At 45.2% G+C, this 19302-nt stretch overlaps 1 protein-coding gene across 4 annotated transcripts in view; it reads right to left on the reverse strand.

The window, feature by feature from the left end:
- The window catches only part of PAM (peptidylglycine alpha-amidating monooxygenase), a 299102-nt gene that overhangs the window by 146628 nt on the left and 133172 nt on the right, over positions 1-19302 (reverse strand). For all 4 annotated transcript variants that reach the window (XM_077462333.1, XM_077462332.1, XM_077462330.1 and 1 more), the window contains exon 6: positions 8262-8347. In XM_077462333.1, coding sequence (XP_077318459.1) covers positions 8262-8347 — 86 coding nt within the window. The remainder of the gene's footprint in view (positions 1-8261; positions 8348-19302) is intronic.

The following is a 19302-nucleotide window of genomic DNA, read 5'->3' on the forward strand; positions in this document are numbered from 1 at the left end:
GCGTCAATTTTGAAAAAAAAAAAGCAATATTTTTTTACTTAAATGTCACTGCCAGTGAGGGGTTAACCACTAGGGGGCACAGAAGGGGTTAGGTGTGTCCTAGGGGAGTGATTATAACTGTCTGGGGGATGGGCTAACACTGATCTCTGCTCTCGATGAGAGGGAGCAGACGATCAGTGTTCTCTCACTAGGCAGAACGGGGAGATGCTGCATTTACACTGGCATCTCCCCATTCTTCAGCTCCGTGACACGATTGAAGGCACCCTGTGGACATTGAGTCTGCCTGTCTCGTGGGCACGGTCACGGAGCTTGCTGCAGGCGCATGCATGGCGGGAAATTCAAAGCGGCGTACAGGTACTTTACTTTGCCCAGCTGTGCCATTCGGATGACGCATATCGGCATGAGCCGGTCTTTAACCACTTCCCGACCGCGCGCACGACGATGTACGTCGACAGAATGGCACGGGCAGGCATATGGGCGTACATGTACGTCCCTGCCTTCCCGCGGGTCGGGGGCCCGATCGGGCCCCCGCCCGGTGCCCGCGGCGGTCGGTATTCATTCGGGAGCGATCCCGGACGAGGGGACGGCCATTCATTCATGGCCACCCCCTCGCGATCGCTCCCGACGAATAGAAAGTCTTCGTGACATCACTTCCTCTCCTGTAATGTAAACACAGGAGAGGAAGTGATGTAATCTCTCCTCCGTGTCGGTATTTTTCGTTCCGACACCGAGGAGAGAGGATCGGTGAGTTGCACCAACACGACACTACACAGTAGAACATGCCAGGCACACTCACACCCCCCCGATCACCCCCCCCAATTACCCCTGCCCCCCAGTCACAGTGACACCAATGTCATTTATTTTTTTTTGCATTGGTGTCATTTGTGACTGTAATAACTGTTAGGGCAGTTAGGGTTAGCCCCCTTTAGTTCTAATGTACCCCCCTAACCCCCCCAATAAAGGTTTAACCCCGTGATCACCCCCCGTCGCCAGTGTCACTAAGGCTGGGTTCACATTGCAGCGGTTTATGAGAACGAATGTGATTCGCACCGCACTGCAGTGCAAATCACATCCGATCTCTGTGCGATTCGAGTTCAGCCATTCGCCGCACCCGCCGCAAATTCGCACGGGACCCTTTTTTTGGTCCGCAGCAGAATCGGATCGCATGGGTGTTCACACCATGCGATCCGAGTTTGCAGATCGCACTGCGATATGCGAACTGATCTGGGGGTGTCATTAACATTTCACTGACACTCCCAGCAGTTCGCATAGGGCAGTGTGAACTGCCGCCGGGAGGCATGCGATGCGGGAACCCGCCGCGGATTCGTGGCGTTCCCGCATCACTCCAGTGTGAACCCAGCCTAATAAGCGATCGTTTTTCTGATCGCTGTATTAGTGTCACAGGTGACGCTAGTTAGGCAGGTAGGTATTTAGGTTCGCCGCAGCTTTTTATAGCGCCAGGGACCCCCATATACTACCGCATAAAGCCCCCTGATTGCCCCCTAGTTAACCCTTTCACCAGTGATCACCATATAACTGTTACAGGTGACGCTGGTTGGTTAGTTATTTTTTTATAGTTTCAGGGCACCCGCCATTTATTACCTAGTCTCACTAGTGTACCCCTAAATTTAGGGGTGTCTACTTTCCAAAATGGGGTCATTTGGGGGGGGTTTGTGCCATCTTGGCATTTTATGGCCTTCAAAACTGTAACGCCCTTAGAAAGCCTGAAGGCGGTGCTTGGTTTTCGGGGCCCCGTACGCGGCTAGGCTCCCAAAAAGTCCCACATATGTGGTATCCCCGTACTCAGGAGAAGCAGCAGAATTTATTTTGGGGTGTCATTTCACATATGCCCATGGCATGCGTGAGCAATATATCATTTAGTGACAACTTTGTGTAAAAAAAACAAAAATTTTTTTTTTTTGTCATTATTCAATCGCTTGAGGCAAAAAAATAAAATATTCAATGGGCTCAACATGCCACTTATCAATTTCCTTAGGGGGTCTACTTTCCAAAATGGGGTCATTTGGGGGGGTTTTGTACTGCCCTGCCATTTTAGCACCTCAAGAAATGAGATAGGCAGTCGTAAACTAAAAGCTGCGTAAATTCCAGAAAACGTACCTTAGTTTGTAGATGTGACAACTTTTGCGCAAACCAATAAATATACAATTATTGACTTTTTTTTTTACCAAAGACATGTGGCTGAATACATTTTGGCCTAAATGTATGACTAAAATTGAGTTTATTGGATTTTTCTAATAACAAAAAGTAGAAAATATCATTTTTTTCAAAATTTGCGGTCTTTTTACGTTTATATCGCAAAAAATAAAAATCGCAGAGGCAATCAAATACCATCAAAAGAAAGCTCTATTTGTGGGAAGAAAAGGACGCAAATTTTGTTTGGGTACAACATTGCATGACCGCGCAATTACCAGTTAAAGCAGCGCAGTGCCAAATTGTAAAAAGACCTCTGGTCATTTACCAGCAAAATGGTCCGGTCTGAAAGTGGTTAAGTGGTTAAAGTGTTACTAAACCCAGGACCCTGCATTCACTATATCTGGTCTCCCACAGTACACGGAGTATGGAAATGCAATAATTTCCGTAACTATAAACTGGCAAATACCTTTTCTCATCAGCAGTATATAGCAGTCTTGTGACTTAAATGTGTATCTGTTTAAAGCTTATAGGAGGAGTTTTCATTTTTTCATTTACATCATAAGGATACATGACCCCTGATCCTCTGTCTGGACACTGACTGTTGGCAATGTGCTGATCACATACACACTCCTAAGAAAAAAAAAAAAACACTCTAGCAATACACACCAAACTGAGCATGTGCAGACTGACTCCACTAACTAACTCTTATCCGAAGATGTTTTGGGGACAATGCAAGAAGGGGAGGATCTGTGCATACAGGATCAAACAGCCCTTTTACACAATGCAGAGGATTAACCCCCTTAGGTTTCACAGTGAGTATAACAAGCATGCTTTACTGCATACACAGACTGATTTTACTGTTGTGGGTTTAGTAAAACTTTAATAGTGCACCTGTGCGCAGACTATTGATATTAAAGTTGAACTCCAAGGAAAATAAAAATCCTCCTTTGCAATGGGGCTGCCCCCACACTGCAAGGGTTAAATACTCCTTTAGCTATAGGACAGGTGTCTCCAAAGCTTATAAAACAAAGGACCGATTTACTGTCATTCAAACTTTAGGGGGGGCCAGACTGGCCAGTGGGAGAAGAAAAGGTCCTGGTGTCAGCCGGAGTAAACAATGCCAATGCATCATTGGTACTAGGTGGAGTAATAGTGCCCCATCATTGGTGTCAATGGGAGGAATTGTGACCCATCACTGGTGTTAGTGGAAGGAATGGTGTCCTGTCATTGGTGTAAATGTGAAGAATAGTATCTCAATCATTGGTTTCAGTGGGAGGAATAGTGCACCCTCATTGGTATCAATGGGAGGAATGGTGCCCAATCATTGGTGTCAGTGGGAGGAATAGTGCACCATCATTGGTATCAATGGGATGAATGGTGCCCAATCATTGGTGTCAGTGGGAGGAATAGTGCACAATCATTGGTATCAATGGAAGGAATGGTGCCCCATCATTGGTGTTAGTGGGAGGAATGGTGCCCCACTGTTGGTGTGAAAGGCAGGGACTGTACCCTACTGTTGCTGATGGTGGTGGGGGGTAATACCCCAAGGGCCTGATAAAAACAAGCAAGTAAAGGGCCGTGGTTTGGTGACTACTGGTCTAGAATATTGGAAAAAGCGGTTTTACTTACCTGACCTTCCTATAGGCTCCTCTCTGTGCAGGCAGACTGGTCCCCTCAGCCTCTTATTCCCTAGGTTCCAAATGTATGAGGTCTTCTGAAGTCATCAATACAATGCAGAGCCCATAGACTTTCCTTAGACATGATGCCAAGGAAAAGGCCACTGTCAAAGCGTACTGGAGAAGAGGATAGCACTGGCTTCCAGCAAGCTAGAATCAAGTAAGTAAAACCAGTACCCTAGACATAAACAAAAATGTAATCCCTTGTACTGTGGGGGCAACTCCACTGCATGTGAGGATTTTTTTCTTTCTGCAGAAACATGCATTAAGGTTTTTACATATTTTTAACAAGCAGGAAGGTCTCATGCACACATGTGGAACAGGTCTGTCTCAGAGGTTGTATGGTCGCTTGAGTTGAGCACCTTTTGGGTTTTTTTATTATTATTTTTAGTCAAATATCTAAAAAAAAGTTGTTATTCTTTTTTTTAGCCACTAGAAAGCTAGTTACTAGGGGAAAAAATGCAATATGAAAATTTTTTAAATTTTTCAGGTGTTTTCTTTGAAGTCTATGGGGACAAAAAAAATTATTGGCGCACGCAAATTGTAGCTTAAGAAGTTTGTGTACATTTTGAGCTGAAAGCTTCAGCACTACTACCCTGAGGTGTGAATGGGCACAACTGAAAACCGTGGGAGTATTTTTCGTTACAAAATGCTCAGGTGTCAATGGGGCCTGAACTTTGTTTCAGCTTCTAGGCTCTTACAAGCACCTGGTATTTATTTACATTAGAAGACTGACAAGCTTCAAAGTTTCTGCTGCCATAGACAAAGTGGGAAAACAAAAGATGTAATTTCTGTGCCTCAGTTATGAACTTTGAAGATTAACTCTTTCACAATGCTTACGGGTACAGAGGTGAATAAGAGCTTGTTGTAAATGGTTTTGACTTCTTTCGAAAAAGTTAATATTTCATGTGCATCATCTGGGTACAGGTTCATGTTAAGGTATGTTAGAATTATTTTCTACTACTCCATATTACTTTATTTAAATCATTTTGGTTGAATTTGATGCAATCATTAAGTCACTGTTGTGCTAATGCAAGAAAATAAAAGCCAAAAAACTCTGTAAGCTTCCACCAAGTGATGAACTCTAAACAGTGGTTTCAATCTTGCTTTAAAGCCATTTAAAGCCATTTAATCCATTTACAATTACAAGCTCAGTTGGCAGCAAAGTACATAACTTGGCTGCCTTTTAATTTCCAGTGTAAAAATAACAATTTATGTACATTTTACAGGCAGTCACAGTGAAAGGAAAAAAAGCCCAGAACAATAAACTGTATGGCACACATTTGTGTCTCTTCATAGCATTAAGCCGAATGATATGGATGGATACTGTTCAAGTTCTAATTGTGTTACAATGTATATTTATATGCTTTTATACACTGTACAGAAGAATCGGGCATCACATCAAAATGTCTAGTTGGAACATACCTATTGTTGTACCACCTAATTAGCAAGGTGTTGTAACAGAATCACAACATCATTTATCAGTTTTGCAAAACATTGTTATGGTTATTCCCATAAAGCATCTTAAACTTTTTTTCTAATTACATTTTTCAACACATACCTTAGCATTTGTTTTATTGTGGGTGCCTTTTTAAACTTAAGACTACAAAATTACCAAAACTAAAATGATCAAATATGAGCTGTAAAAATTAAAATACAATACTGTTAATAAGTAAATAATGCCTGAGGGTCTGCACATGCTCCGACTTGGAGCAGGAATGTTCTTTGCATAATGAGCTCACCCACGCATGTTCAGGGGCTAGTAAAGCACAAGAAGTAGGACATTTTAATAAGCTAAAGTGCGACACCTTGAAGAAGTGACGACTTTGACCTTCTACTGCCAGTCTGCCCTGTATAGTTTAAGCACAGGTATCGCATTAAAGTGGATGTAAACCCACTCTCATACTTTCTAAACTACTGCCATAGTGGTTATCTATAAGCTTATACATGCTTCCTGCATGTATTTTTACCTGTCAAATGTCTCCCCTCTGTCTATTATGAGACCCAAAAAACTGCAGATTCTGTGGATGGGTCTGTTGTCCGGAGCTCGTGGGTGGAGTTGTGATGTCAGTGGATTCCCAGCTCAACTCTACACTCCCCTTGTCAACAAGCATTTTCTCCTATGTATTTCTTAGACTGAACTTCTGCTATGATCACTAACATCCAGTCAAAACCCCCAAAAAGTCACCACATGACTTCAGCATGCCCAATCATGCTGAGGTGTGGAGCAGCCAATCCTAGGAGAGCTGGAGAAGAAAAGAGGAGGGGATGTGAAGTACACAGAATGTCTCTCTCAGGCTAGTGTATGAGATATGTAAATCACCTGTCACAGCAAGGGGGAGAAACAGACTCCTATTTCCCTGTCTGTTTTTTATCTCACTGAAAAAAATATAAGAGGACTGCTCAGAGCTGGATTAACTCTTTGTGGCAAGATTGGGCACAGATGACATGAAATCCTATACCAGTGATGGCAAACCTTGGCACCCCAGATGTTTTGGAACTACATTTCCCATGATGCTGAGGCAATCTGCAGTGTAGTTGAGCATCATGGGAAATGTAGTTCCAAAACATCTAGGGGGTGCCAAGGTTCACCATCACTGTCCTATACTGTACAAGGTGCAAGCCTTAAGAAAAAAAAAAAAAAAAAAAAAAATCGGGTTTACATCCAATTTAATGGTACATTTTACATTTACACATTGCATAAAGGTAAATAGAAACTACACAGTCCCCACCTTCCTCATTTTTAGGATTTGTTTAATCCTCCTGACCTTTATGCTGGATTCAAATAGTCTTGTGCCCTGTGGATCCAGGTCCCATCCTTTTTTGTGATATTCGAGGGAGCTCATCTGCCTCTGGGTTCAAGTATTCAGGCAGCTGTGTCCTTGCTCAAGTTGCCTCCTGGGATTGCAATAGGGATATCCATGCAAACGCCCCAGCTCCTGCTTATACTTACTCGAGTCCGATCACGATCTGGCAACGTGCCTGAGAGCAGCAGCTCTTTTGGGTCTCTCTTTTTCCCCGCTGGACCCAGAGGCTGTCCATCACAGATTGGAGCTGTGCTTTGTGTGTCAATGAACACAGAGGGCTGTTTAAGAGTGAGCCTGCATGAGTGCCCCTATAGCAAGCGACTTGCTATGGTGGGCACTCGGCAGGGGCAAGGAGCAGAGCGTGCCTACGGGGGACCCAAGAAGAGGATAATCAGGGAGGATCAGGGCTGCTCTGTGCAAAACCACTTTACATAGATCAGAGAAGTATTACATGTTTTTTATCTTTAAAATCACTTTAAGAGTAGCAAGCATACACTTAAATGTTTTGCACTGCATTTAAAGGATAACTGTACTTCAAGAAAACATTAGCTCATTTTCCATATTCAAGGGTATCAACAGCTTTGAAAGCACACGGAGATGAAAAACATAGGTAAAAGCTTATAATTGCAGAGTTGTCATCACAGACTTAGCCCAGTGTACATGGTTTTGTGTACAGTCATTTTGTCTGCATCAGCACTGTAACTGCTGAAAGGGGTTAACATCTGCTCATCATACCCTATTCATTGAATATCTTCAGGGCTGTCTTTAATATTGATTGGACCCTGGGCAAAAATTTTCTTGCTCTGAGACATAAAATATATATCAGCTAGACTTAAAATCAGTTTAATGTATCAGATCAGGCAGCCATTAAGATTCATTGCCAGTGGTTACAGCATATACTGCTTACTGGCTGGTTGCTAGAGGTTACAGTACACTACGGCTCACTGATTAGTTGCTAGAAGTTACAGCAAATGATTTCTGCTTCTTAATCGGTTGCTAGAGATTACTTTACAGTATTACCGCTCACTGGTTGCTAGAGGTTAAAGCACATCATCTCCTCACTGCAGGGGGGCATGATCTACATATGAATGCCGCCTTTATTTACATATCAATACAGCCGGCCGCAGCTATTTACATATAAATGCCGGTTATTTACATGTAAACACAGGGTCTGCAGGTGACACAACAATAGGGCAGAGTTGGGCAGAATTCCACAATGAGATATTGGGATTGTTGGCAAGTATGAGGCAGCTGCTTTGGGTCCCACAACAATGACAGGGCCCAGGGCAGCTGCCCCTTTTGCCCTGCCTTAAAGACGGCCCTGAATATCTTCACGGCCGGTTTACATACTACATCTCTTTAACCAAGCCCTAGGATGCCAGACAACAAATTGTGAAAAGCAGAGTGCCCCTCTAGAGGGATCCACTTTACTGTCCATGTTCTTAAAAGGGGTTGTAAAGGCAGAAGGTTGCGATGCATAGTAGCCCATTATGCTTTACCTTTGCAGAGAAAAGGTATACTCATTTTGGATCAATAGTAAAAAATAAATAAAAATAATGTATCTTTTCATACTGAAACATCACAATATTGATAGCAATTACATACAAAAGACTCAGTGATATACCTTTTGGAAGCTTGGTTGGGGGGGCATTCCTAGCCCATGCATACATGATACTAGATTTATCTGTACAGGTCCCAGCACCACAATCCCTGTAAAAACAAGAACACATTAAGTATTGTTTATCAAAGTTAAGTCAACACAGCAATAGCGGTACACATTTATAATATTACTGAACAATGTGGGACTTGAGACTGGAAGCAAATGCAAAATATATGAAAGATGGAGTGTAGCGTATAGATATTGGTACTGAGAAAAAACTGCGAGAATCCAACTGAGGCTCTTGGCACAGGACACCAGCAAGCACAAATAATCTCTCTTCTGATATACATCTCTAATTCATTTATCTGCCTGGAACGATTTCCAGGCTTCTACTTACAACCCACGCCCTCTTTTAATCAAAGCTATAATTAGATCAGATATTGGCTAACATGCCATTACTACGTAGCTGCCATTTACCTACAATGCTACAGTTTTTGTATTAGCGGGTAGAGCACTTGGCACATTTCCATGAACCAAGATGAGATCACCATTATTTGTGTTTTCTTTCCTAAACCATACAGTGTAATGTACAAACACTATTTTCTATTTAAAAATCGCTTATGGACAGAATGATGATTACAAAAAACTGGAAGAGAGAACAAAGGAGTTGAAACCCCTTGTAGCCAATCAGAAGTCTTTATCTTTCCATAAAATTATAGGTAAATGTTACATAGTTATATAGTAGGAGAGGTTAAAAAAAAACACACAAGTCCAACCTAAGTGTGTGATTATATGTCAGTATTACATTGTATATCCCTGTATGTTGCGGTTGTTCAGGTGCTTATCTAATAGTTTCTTGAAGATAATCGATGCCCCCCCCTGCTGAAACCACCATCTGTGGAAGGGAATTCCACATTCTTGCCGCACTTACAGTAAAGAACCCTCTACGTAGTTTAACCACCTCAATACAGGACACTTAAACCCCCTTCCTTCCCAGACCAATTTTCAGCTTTCAGTGCTCTCTTACTTTGAATGACAATTACTCAGTCATGCTACACTGTAACCAAATGAATTTTTTATCATTTTGTTCACACAAATAGAGCTTTCTTTTGGTGGTATTTATTCACCACTTCATTTATAATTTTTTGTAATATAAGCGAAAAAAGAGCGATTTTTTTGAAAAAAAAACAAAATTTTCTACTTTCTCTTTTAAAAGAAACCAAAAAAATCTAATTTTGGCGAAAATTTAGGCCAAAATGTATTCTACTACATGTCTTTGGTAAAAAAAATCCTGATAAGTGTATGATCATTGGTTTGTGTGAAAGTTATAGAGCCTACAAGCCATGCTATGCATAATTGAAAATGTATCAATCCTAATGCACTGATGGCCTATGGCCCCTTTCACACAGGGCGGATCAGTAATGATCCGCCCCGTGATGATCCGCTCGCTCAGCGGGGATCGCTCCGTTGTCCCCGCTGAGCCGGCGGCGGACAGGGTGGCCTCCGCACACTGTGCAGGGACCCCCCTGTCAGCTCTCCGCTCTGCTCTATGGGGATCGGATGAGCACGGACCGTCTGTCCGTGTACATCCGATCCGCTCTGCAGACGGATAGAAAAATAGGATTTTCCTCCGTCTGCAGAATCGGACAGTAGCGGAGGCGGACAATAGCGGGTGTCTGCGGATGTTTATCCGCAGACACCCGCTATCCCATAAGGATGCATGTATGTCCGTATTTCATCCGCAAACGGATGGATGAAATACGGACACACTGTCCGCATGTGTGAAAGGGGCCTATCTCAGTTCTTGAGGCCCTAAAATGTCAGGACAGTACAATAACCCCCGAAATGACCCCTTTTTGGAAAGAAGACAGTCTGCGGTAATTGGTAAGAGGCGTAGTGAATTTTTTGAAGTTGCAATTTTTTCCCCACAATGCTTTGGAAAATTAAGAAATATATATATACATTTTTTTTTTCACGAAATTATCATATTTACAAGTTATTTCTCACACATGGTGCAGGCATAATTGCAATTACACCCCAAAATACATTCTGCTATTCGTCCTGAGTATGGAGATACCCCATGTGTCAGACTTTTCCACAGCCTGGCCACATACAGAGGCCCAACATCCATGTAGCACCATCAGGCGTTCTAAAGGCATAAATTAACACATTTCAACACATGAATCACATTTCATTTCCTGAGTACCTATTACATTTTTGAAGGCCCTGGAGCACCAGGACAATGGAATTACCCACAAAGTGACCCCATTTTGGAAAGAAAACAACCCAATGTATATTCTGTGAGGCATAATGAGTCTTTTGAACATATAATTTCTTTCCACAAGTTTTTGGAAAACGTGGAAAGAAAATGAAAACCTATTTTTTTTTCACAAAGTTGTCAATTTAGAAGATCTTTCTAACACATAACATGTACATAGCCAAAATGACACCCCAAAATTCATTCTGCTACTCGTCCTGAGTATGGCGATACCCCATGTGTCAGACTTTTCCACAGCCTAGCAACATACAGAGGCCCAACATCCATATAGCACCATCAGGCGTTCTAAAGGCATAAATTACACATTTCATTTCCTGAGTACCTATTACATTTTTGAAGGCCCTGGAGCACCAGGACAATGGAATTACCCACAAAGTGACCCCATTTTGGAAAGAAAACAACCTAATGTATATTCTATGAGGCATAATGAGTCTTTTGAACATATAATTTCTTTCCACAAGTTTTTGGAAAATGTGGAAAGAAAATAAAAACCTATTTTTTTTTCACAAAGTTGTCAATTTAGAAGATCTTTCTAACACATAACATGTACATAGCCAAAATGACACCCCAAAATACATTCTGCTACTCGTCCTGAGTATGGCGATACCCCATGTGTCAGACTTTTCCACAGCCTGGCCGCATACAGAAGCCCAACATACAAGTACCACCTTCAGGCTTCTAACATATAGCATGTACACACCAAGAATTACACACCAAAATACATTCTGCTGAGCAAAGGGTAAAAAAAAGGCTCACCTGTGGTTTTAGCAGACAGGGACACCGTTCCAGAGCAGTCAAAGCATTTTCTAGACAGCCAAAGGAAATGTCCAGGAATTGTCCAGGCAGCAGACAGATATGGAAAATTATGAACATGGTTCAGTACAGTCCAAGGTTTAGCAGGCAGTTCAAGCATAGGCATGTCCAGTTCAGGTGGCAGGCACAGGCATGGCCAGTTTAGGTGGCAGGCAAAGGCAGGGCCAGTTCAGATGGCAGCAGGCGGCACTTTGTACATTGGGCCTTGGTCAGGTAAGACCCGAGGACAGGGGTAGAGGCTTCTTCCCACCCAAATCTCTACGAAGCCTCCGAGTCTCCAGACCCTAATCCGAGAAAACGAAAAACCTGGAGAAAAAGGTTTTCTCCACTCGGAAAACTTTTTCTGGAGCCCCTCACATGTGAGACCCCTGTGCTGTACAGTGGCAGGGCAAATGATCAGTTCAGGAGGCAGGCAAAAAGCATGGTCATTTAACAGGCCGAGGTCAATTCACGTTGAAGGCAGAAATATGTTTGGCAGAGGCATAGTCATTTAACAGTCCGGGTCATACACAGAAATGGCAGAAAGTGGATACTGGAAAGAAATCATCTTCACTTTACTAATAGTTTACTGAAGTATGATAGCTTCGATAGCAAGTTCCAATGCAGAGGCCTGGCTGGGAGGGACAGTCTGGACAGTAGTATCGGGTGTCACGGCGAATTCCTCTACTTGTACACACACGGCATCTTTTTTGGGGTTTGCGACCTGTTTGGGTAGGAGGGAGGATGTCGGGAAAGTGCCTTTCATGGAGTCTGGCTACTGCATCAGAGCGAATTAGTTGAGTGGGTTGGCCATGGGGATAGACAAGGGCTGTGATGACATCTTCTTGGAATCTTAGATAGGTCAGGGAACTTTGGGTGCTCTTAGAAAAAATAATATAAGAATTGAACATGGCCAATTGCATCAAATAAACGGCGACTTTCTTGTACCAAAACAGTGATCTCCTGGTGGCCAAGTAGGGCTGCATCATCTGGTCATTCATATCCACCCCCCCCATGTATAAGTTATACTCGTGGATACATTTTGGCTTCTGGATGGGGCCTTTTCTTCTTTGCAGTTCCACCAAGGTGTCATTGTGTATTGTGGAAAGGATGTAGACATCTCTTTTTTTATCTCTCCACTTCACCGCTAGTACCTCGTCAGTCCGCATACTGGCCATTTCACCCTGTTTTAATTTCTTGGTGACCAACACCTGTGGGAAACCTTTGCGGTTGGTCCGTGCTGTCCCACAGGCCACAGTCTGCTTTAGGTATAGATGGCGGAAAAGTGGGAGACTTGTGTAGAAATTGTCTACATATAGGTGGTAACCTTTCCCAAGCAATGGTTGGATCAGCTGCCAGACAATTTTGCCACTTGTTCCCATTTAGGTAGGGCATCCAGGGGGGTTTAGCTGTCTGTCTTTTCCCTCATAAATTATGAAGTCATATGTGTAACCCGTGGCCCTGTCACACGCCTTATAAAATTTTACCCCACGTCTGGCTCTTTTACTGGGCATGTATTGTTGTATTCCAAGTCGCCCAGTGAAGTGTAATAGGGATTCATCCACACAAATATTTTTATCAGGGGTAAACATCTGTTTGAAACTGGCGGAAAAAAAATTGATTAGGGGCCGAATTTTGAATAATTTATCATAACTGGGATGATTTTGAGGGAGGCATTGGGCATTGTTATTGAAATGTAAAAATCTCATGATCATCTCATAAAGGTTTCTGGACATAATTGATGAATAGACCGGCATGTGGTGGATAGGTTGGGTAGACCAGTAGGAATGGACTTCATTTTTTTTTGTTAGCCCCATGTTGAGGGTTAGGCCAAGGAAAATTTTAAATTCTTCCACGGTGAGGGGTTTCCAAAAAAAAGGACGGGCATAGGAGGAACTGGGATTGTTGGCTATATGTTGGCTGGCATATAGATTACATTGCTCCACAATGTCAGTTAGGAGATCATTGGTAAAAAATAAATGAAAATAATAAAGTGGGGTTACATTTTCCGTCTGTATCTGAGGGCCTGGCTGGGATGTAAAAAGGGGAATAACAGGTTCTACTGACGTATCGGGCAGCCATGTTGGATACAGCAGAACATCTGGAAGGCTAGTATGGGCACTGCCTCGTTGATGGGATGCTCCGTTGCTAGTATCTGGCCTATCTTCAAGGAAGGTTGCAGAACTGCTGGTGGATGCCTGCCTATCCCGGAGTGCTGCGCTGCTGGTGGATGCCTGCATATCATCCTGGAGTGGTGCGCTGCTGTTTGATGTCTGCGCCTGCTCATTTCTCCTGTTTCTCCTTGTTAGGATTCTATCTTCCTCGGTTTCCATCTCGGAGCCACTGCTTTCCACTGGCTCATAATCGCTATCCGAGTCTGACGGAGAGAGTTCCCCGCTACTCTCGTCCGACATACTCTGGAGCATCTGGAAAGCCTCCTCTGCGCTGTACGACCTTTTAGTCATGTTGACTGTCAGATGGCGGGCGGAAGATGTCAGATGGCGGGCGTCAGATGGACCTGATGATGGCGGGCGTCAGATGGGCCCGATGATGGCGGGCGTCAGATGAGCCCGATGATGGCGGGCGTCAGATGGGCCCGATGATGGCGGGCGTCAGATGGGCCCGATGATGGCGGGCGTCAGATGGGCCCGATGATGGCGGGCGTCAGATGGGCCCGATGATGGCGGGCGTCAGATGGGCCCGATGATGGCGGGCGTCAGATGGGCCCGATGATGGCGGGCGTCAGATGGGCCCGATGATGGCGGGCGTCAGATGGGCCCGATGATGGCGGGCGTCAGATGGGCCCGATGATGGCGGGCGTCAGATGGGCCCGATGATGGCGGGCGTCAGATGGGCCCGATGATGGCGGGCGTCAGATGGGCCCGGTGATGGCGGGCGTCAGATGGGCCCGGTGATGGCGGGCGTCAGATGGGCCCGGTGATGGCGGGCGTCAGATGGGCCCGGTGATGGCGGGCGTCAGATGGGCCCGGTGATGGCGGGCGTCAGATGGGCCCGGTGATGGCGGGCGTCAGATGGGCCCGGTGATGGCGGGCGTCAGATGGGCCCGGTGATGGCGGGCGTCAGATGGGCCCGGTGATGGCGGGCGTCAGATGGGCCCGGTGATGGCGGGCGTCAGATGGGCCCGGTGATGGCGGGCGTCAGATGGGCCCGGTGATGGCGGGCGTCAGATGGGCCCGGTGATGGCGGGCGTCAGATGCGCCCGGTGATGGCGGGCGTCAGATGCGCCCGGTGATGGCGGGCGTCAGATGCGCCCGGTGATGGCGGGCGTCAGATGCGCCCGGTGATGGCGGGCGTCAGATGCGCCCGGTGATGGCGGGGCAGATGCGCCCGGTGATGGCGGGGCAGATGCGCCCGGTGATGGCGGGGCAGATGCGCCCGGTGATGGCGGGGCAGATGCGCCCGGTGATGGCGGGCAGATGCGCCCGGTGATGGCGGGCAGATGCGCCCGGTGATGGCGGGGCAGATGCGCCTGGTGATGGCGGGTCAGATGCGCCTGGTGATGGCGGGGCAGATGCGCCTGGTGATGGCGGGGCAGATGCGCCTGGTGATGGCGGGTGGCTGATGTGTCAGATGGCGGGCCGATGTGCCAGGTGTTTTTGGGGACACTGTGTTTTTGGGGACACTGTGTGTTTTTGGGGACACTGTGTTTTTGGGGACACTGTTTTTGGGGACACTGTGTTTTTGGGGACACTGTGTTTTTGGGGGACACTAGCTGGGAGATCAGTGGGTAAACAGCAGACAAACAGCTAGAAAACTCACTGATCTTCCCGGCTGAAGCAAAGATTTCTCTTCCTCTCCTCACTGACAGGTTCTGTGTGAGGAGAGGAAGAGATGAGAGCAGTTACAACTGCTCTCTATTTACATTACATGACGACTGTGATTGGACACAGTCGTCATGTGATCAGGAGGGCCAATCACATGGCCCTCCTGTTGTATTTTTCTCTCCGGTCTCCGGGGGTCTCAGGCAGATCGGGATCGCGCCGCTGCGCGGGCACGTGGCGGCGCGATCACCGGTTATCTGCCGCCCATCCCCCTTTGTTTACCTTACGATGGCTGTGATTAGACACAGCCATCGTGCGGATCAGGAGGGCAAATGACATTGCTCTCCTGCCGATCCGAGATGCGGCGTGTGCGGGGGACACGCGCGCACCGGGATCGCGCAGCTGCGCGGGAGCGCGCCCGCGCGATCCTGCTTCTTTGACATGACGTTCACTAACGTCCTGTCAGGAGTAGAGAGCTCCCACCTGGCCGTTTATATGCAGTGGCCGGGTGGGAAGTGGTTAAGGTTGAACCTCTTTTCTTCTAATTTTAATGAGTGGCCACGAATCTGATTAAACTCCCTTCCACTGAAAAGTTGTATCCCTATTGTGGGGTCACCAGTACGGTATTTGTAAATTGAAATCATATCCCTTCTCAAGCATCTCTTCTCATGAGAGAATAAGTTCAGTGCTCCCAACCTTTCCTCATAACTAATTCTCCAGACCCTTTATTAGCTTTGTTGCCCTTCTTTGTACTCGCTCCATTCCCAGAACTTCCTTCCTGAGGACCGGTGCCCAGAACTGGACAGCATACTCCAGGTGCGGCCGGACCAGAGTCTTGTAGAGCAGGAGAATTACCGCTTTATAGCTGGAGTTAATCCCTTTAAGGAATGACAACATTCTGTTTGCTTTGCTAGCAGCAGCTTGGCATTGCATGCCATTGCTGAGCCTATCATCTACTAGGACCCCTAGGTCACTTTCCATCCTAGATTCCCCCAGAGGTTCTCCCCCCAGTGTATAGATTGCATTCATATTTTTGCCACCCAAATGCATTTTTTGACATTTTTCTACATTGAACCTCATTTGCCATGTAGTTGCCCACCCCATTAATTTGTTCAGATCTTCTTACAAGGTTTTCCACTCCCGTTCTTTTTGCAGCTTTATGAACTTTCCCAGATGTCACAAATTAAAAATAAAACCCAATTTTCTTTTGCCAGACTTTTTAGTGGCTGTTTATCTCTGGTCTTTAGAACATGATTGCACTTTTCCTCCTTTTTTTATCTTTTCCAGTATTCAGAACAGTAGTTCAGTGTCTCTTAACTGTCACTAAACATGTTCACATCTGACAGTTAGTAAAGCAAAGCATTAAAGTGGATCTAAACCCACTTATTTAACAGTTTCCTAAAACAGTTACATTCAAGGCATGCCTTGAATGATGACGTTACAGTTACTAGCATGCCTGTGTTGCTCTCAACCGAACTGTCAAGCCATCAAATGGCTGGTGTCATAGCTGATCGTATGTGCAGCACCATGGTGACTGCAGATCAGAGACTACGATGGCAGTCTGAACATGTTTAGTAAGGCAGCACAGTCTGTTACAACTCCATAAGGCAAAACGTAGAAGAAATTTTATATATGGCTTGAATGGCGAGATTGATAATGGAATCAGAGGGGATATCATTACTAGAGAAACGTTTCTGTAATCATCCATTGTGTGGTTGCTGTCATAGTGAGTTATGGTATGCCACAGACAGGTTTAAAATGAGGAGCACAAAATCCTGTTTGGGTTCTCAGCTTAAATCCCACAATATCAAAAGTAGGGATGGTCTGGATGTTTGAGTCAAATGTAAGCTCGACTCGAACATCAGCTGCTCGTTTGCGTTGCACAAACTAACATATGGGGTGTTTACGACAAATTCGACTGTCGCCGTGCGCCCCATTATGCACTGTGAGGTTGCCTTGTACTATATAAGGGTGCTGCTTACACAGCAGCCATATATAGTGAATGAATGGAGACTAGGCAGGTAGTGTAGTGTGTAGCCAGTCAGTGTATTTTATATATATATATATATATATATATACATATACATATATACACACACACACATACATACACACACACACATACAGTTCAGGTTATATAGTGCAGTCAGTGTAATACATATATATTTATTATACACACAGTGGAGAGTATATAGTTCCATCAGCACAGTCAGTTTAGTATATATAATACAGTGCAGGGTATATAGTGCAGTGCAGAGTATATAATACAGTGTATTAAAGTGGTTAAGGGGAACCCTATGACAGAAGAAAAAAATGACGTGGGAACCCCCCCAAAATCCATACCAGGCCCTTTGAGTCTGGCATAGATTTTAAGGGGAACTCCAAGCCAAAATGTAAAAAAATAAAATAATTGACGTGACGCGCCCCCCCCCCCCCCAAATCCATATCAGACCCTTAACCGAGCAAGGGGCCTAGCCGACCAGGAAAGGGGGGAACAAGTGAGCACCCCCCTTCCTGAACCATACCAGGCTGCTTGCCCTCAACATGCAGAGGGTGCTTTGGAGTGCAAAGCACTCTGTCCCCATGTTGATGGGGACAAGAGCCTCTTCCAGACAACCCTGGCCATTGGTTGACGGAATCTGGAAGCCTCCTTTAACAAGGGGATCCCCAGCTCCTGCCCCTACCCCATGTGAATGGGTAGTGGGTACATTGTTCCCCTACCCATTCACCCAAAAAAATAAAAATAAAAGTGTTAAAAAGTAAAAACCACAGCAGACAGTTTTTGACAATTCCTTTATTAACCATTTCCATACTGGAATATAGTCATATGACATCCGCAGGAACATCCCAGGGGGGCCCGCAGAACGGGCCACAGCCCTTCCCAGATAAGTGTCCAAGTCATAGTCACATGCACTGTCCTCGTGCCTAGCCCTGGGGGGAACAGAGCGATGATCGGGGACGAGGTTTGTTTGGGTTATTTTTACCAAATATATGTAGCTGTATAATTTTTGGCCCAAATTTATGAACAAAAATTGCTTATTTACAAAATTTTATCACAAACTTAAAGTGGGTTTTTTTCAAAATTTTTACTCTTTTTTTCACTTATTTCGCAGAAAATAAAAAACCCAGTGTTGATTAAATACCACCAAAAGAAAGCTCTATTTGTTTGAAAAAATATAATAAAAATTTTGTTTAGCTACAGTGTTGCTGACTGAGTAATTGACATTCAAAATGCGAGAGCACTGAAAGCTGAAAATTGGTCTGGGCAGGAAGAGTAAATAAGTGCCCTGTATTGAAGTGGTTATATATAAAAAAATAAAGATAAAAAAAAGTGTCCCACGATGCCCATCCATCTTCAGTGCCACCGCCTGACGGACCTGAAAAAAAATAATAAAAAAAATAAAAATCTCTGCCTTGATGGGAGGCCTCCCGACAATTGTTGTCTCTTGGCTTTGACAGCTGTTATATAAGCAAGGCGGGGGCCACCCGGTGACGTAACTGACTGACCCCACCCCTTCTGACATCGTGTGATGTCAGAAGGGACAGGGTCATCCAGTCACATCAGCAGGTTGCCCTGCCCTTGCCTATATAAGAGCGGTCAAATCGAAAAAGACCGCAGTCACCGGAAAGCCTCCCATGGAGGTGGAGTTTTTTGGGGTTTTTTTTCTTCTATTTTTCGGGTCCGTCGGGCAGCGCGATTGATAACTGTACATTGACACTTTATTTTGGTGAATAGGTAGGGGTATAATGTACTCGCTATACATTCATATGGAGGGGGGCAGCATCTGGGGGGCCTTTGTTAAAGGGGCTTCCAGATTCCGATTAGCCCCCTGCCCGCAGACCCCGACAATCAATGGCCAGGGTTTTCGGGAAGAGGCTCTTGTCCCCATCAACATGGGGACAAGGTGCTTTGGGGGGACCCCAAAGCACCCACCCAATGTTGAGGGCATGTGGTATGGTTCAGTAGGGGAAGGGGGCACTCGCTCCCCCCCCCCATCCTGACCTCCAGGCTGAATGCTCGGATAGGGGTCTGGTATGGATTTGGGGGAGGGACACGACAATTGTTTTTAAACTTTGGCGTGGAGTTCCCCTTAATATCCATACCAGACCCGAGGGCTATGGACTGGGTGGGGGCGACCCTATGCATTTTTTTCCCTTGATTTTTAATCTATATTGCCGGGATCTGGCAATACATACAGCCAGGAGCAAGTTT

The sequence above is a fragment of the Lithobates pipiens genome, unplaced genomic scaffold, assembly GCF_037356315.1.
Source record: "Lithobates pipiens isolate NorthernLeopardFrog02 unplaced genomic scaffold, aLitPip1_a1.2 Scaffold_3, whole genome shotgun sequence".
Classification (NCBI taxonomy): domain Eukaryota; kingdom Metazoa; phylum Chordata; class Amphibia; order Anura; family Ranidae; genus Lithobates; species Lithobates pipiens.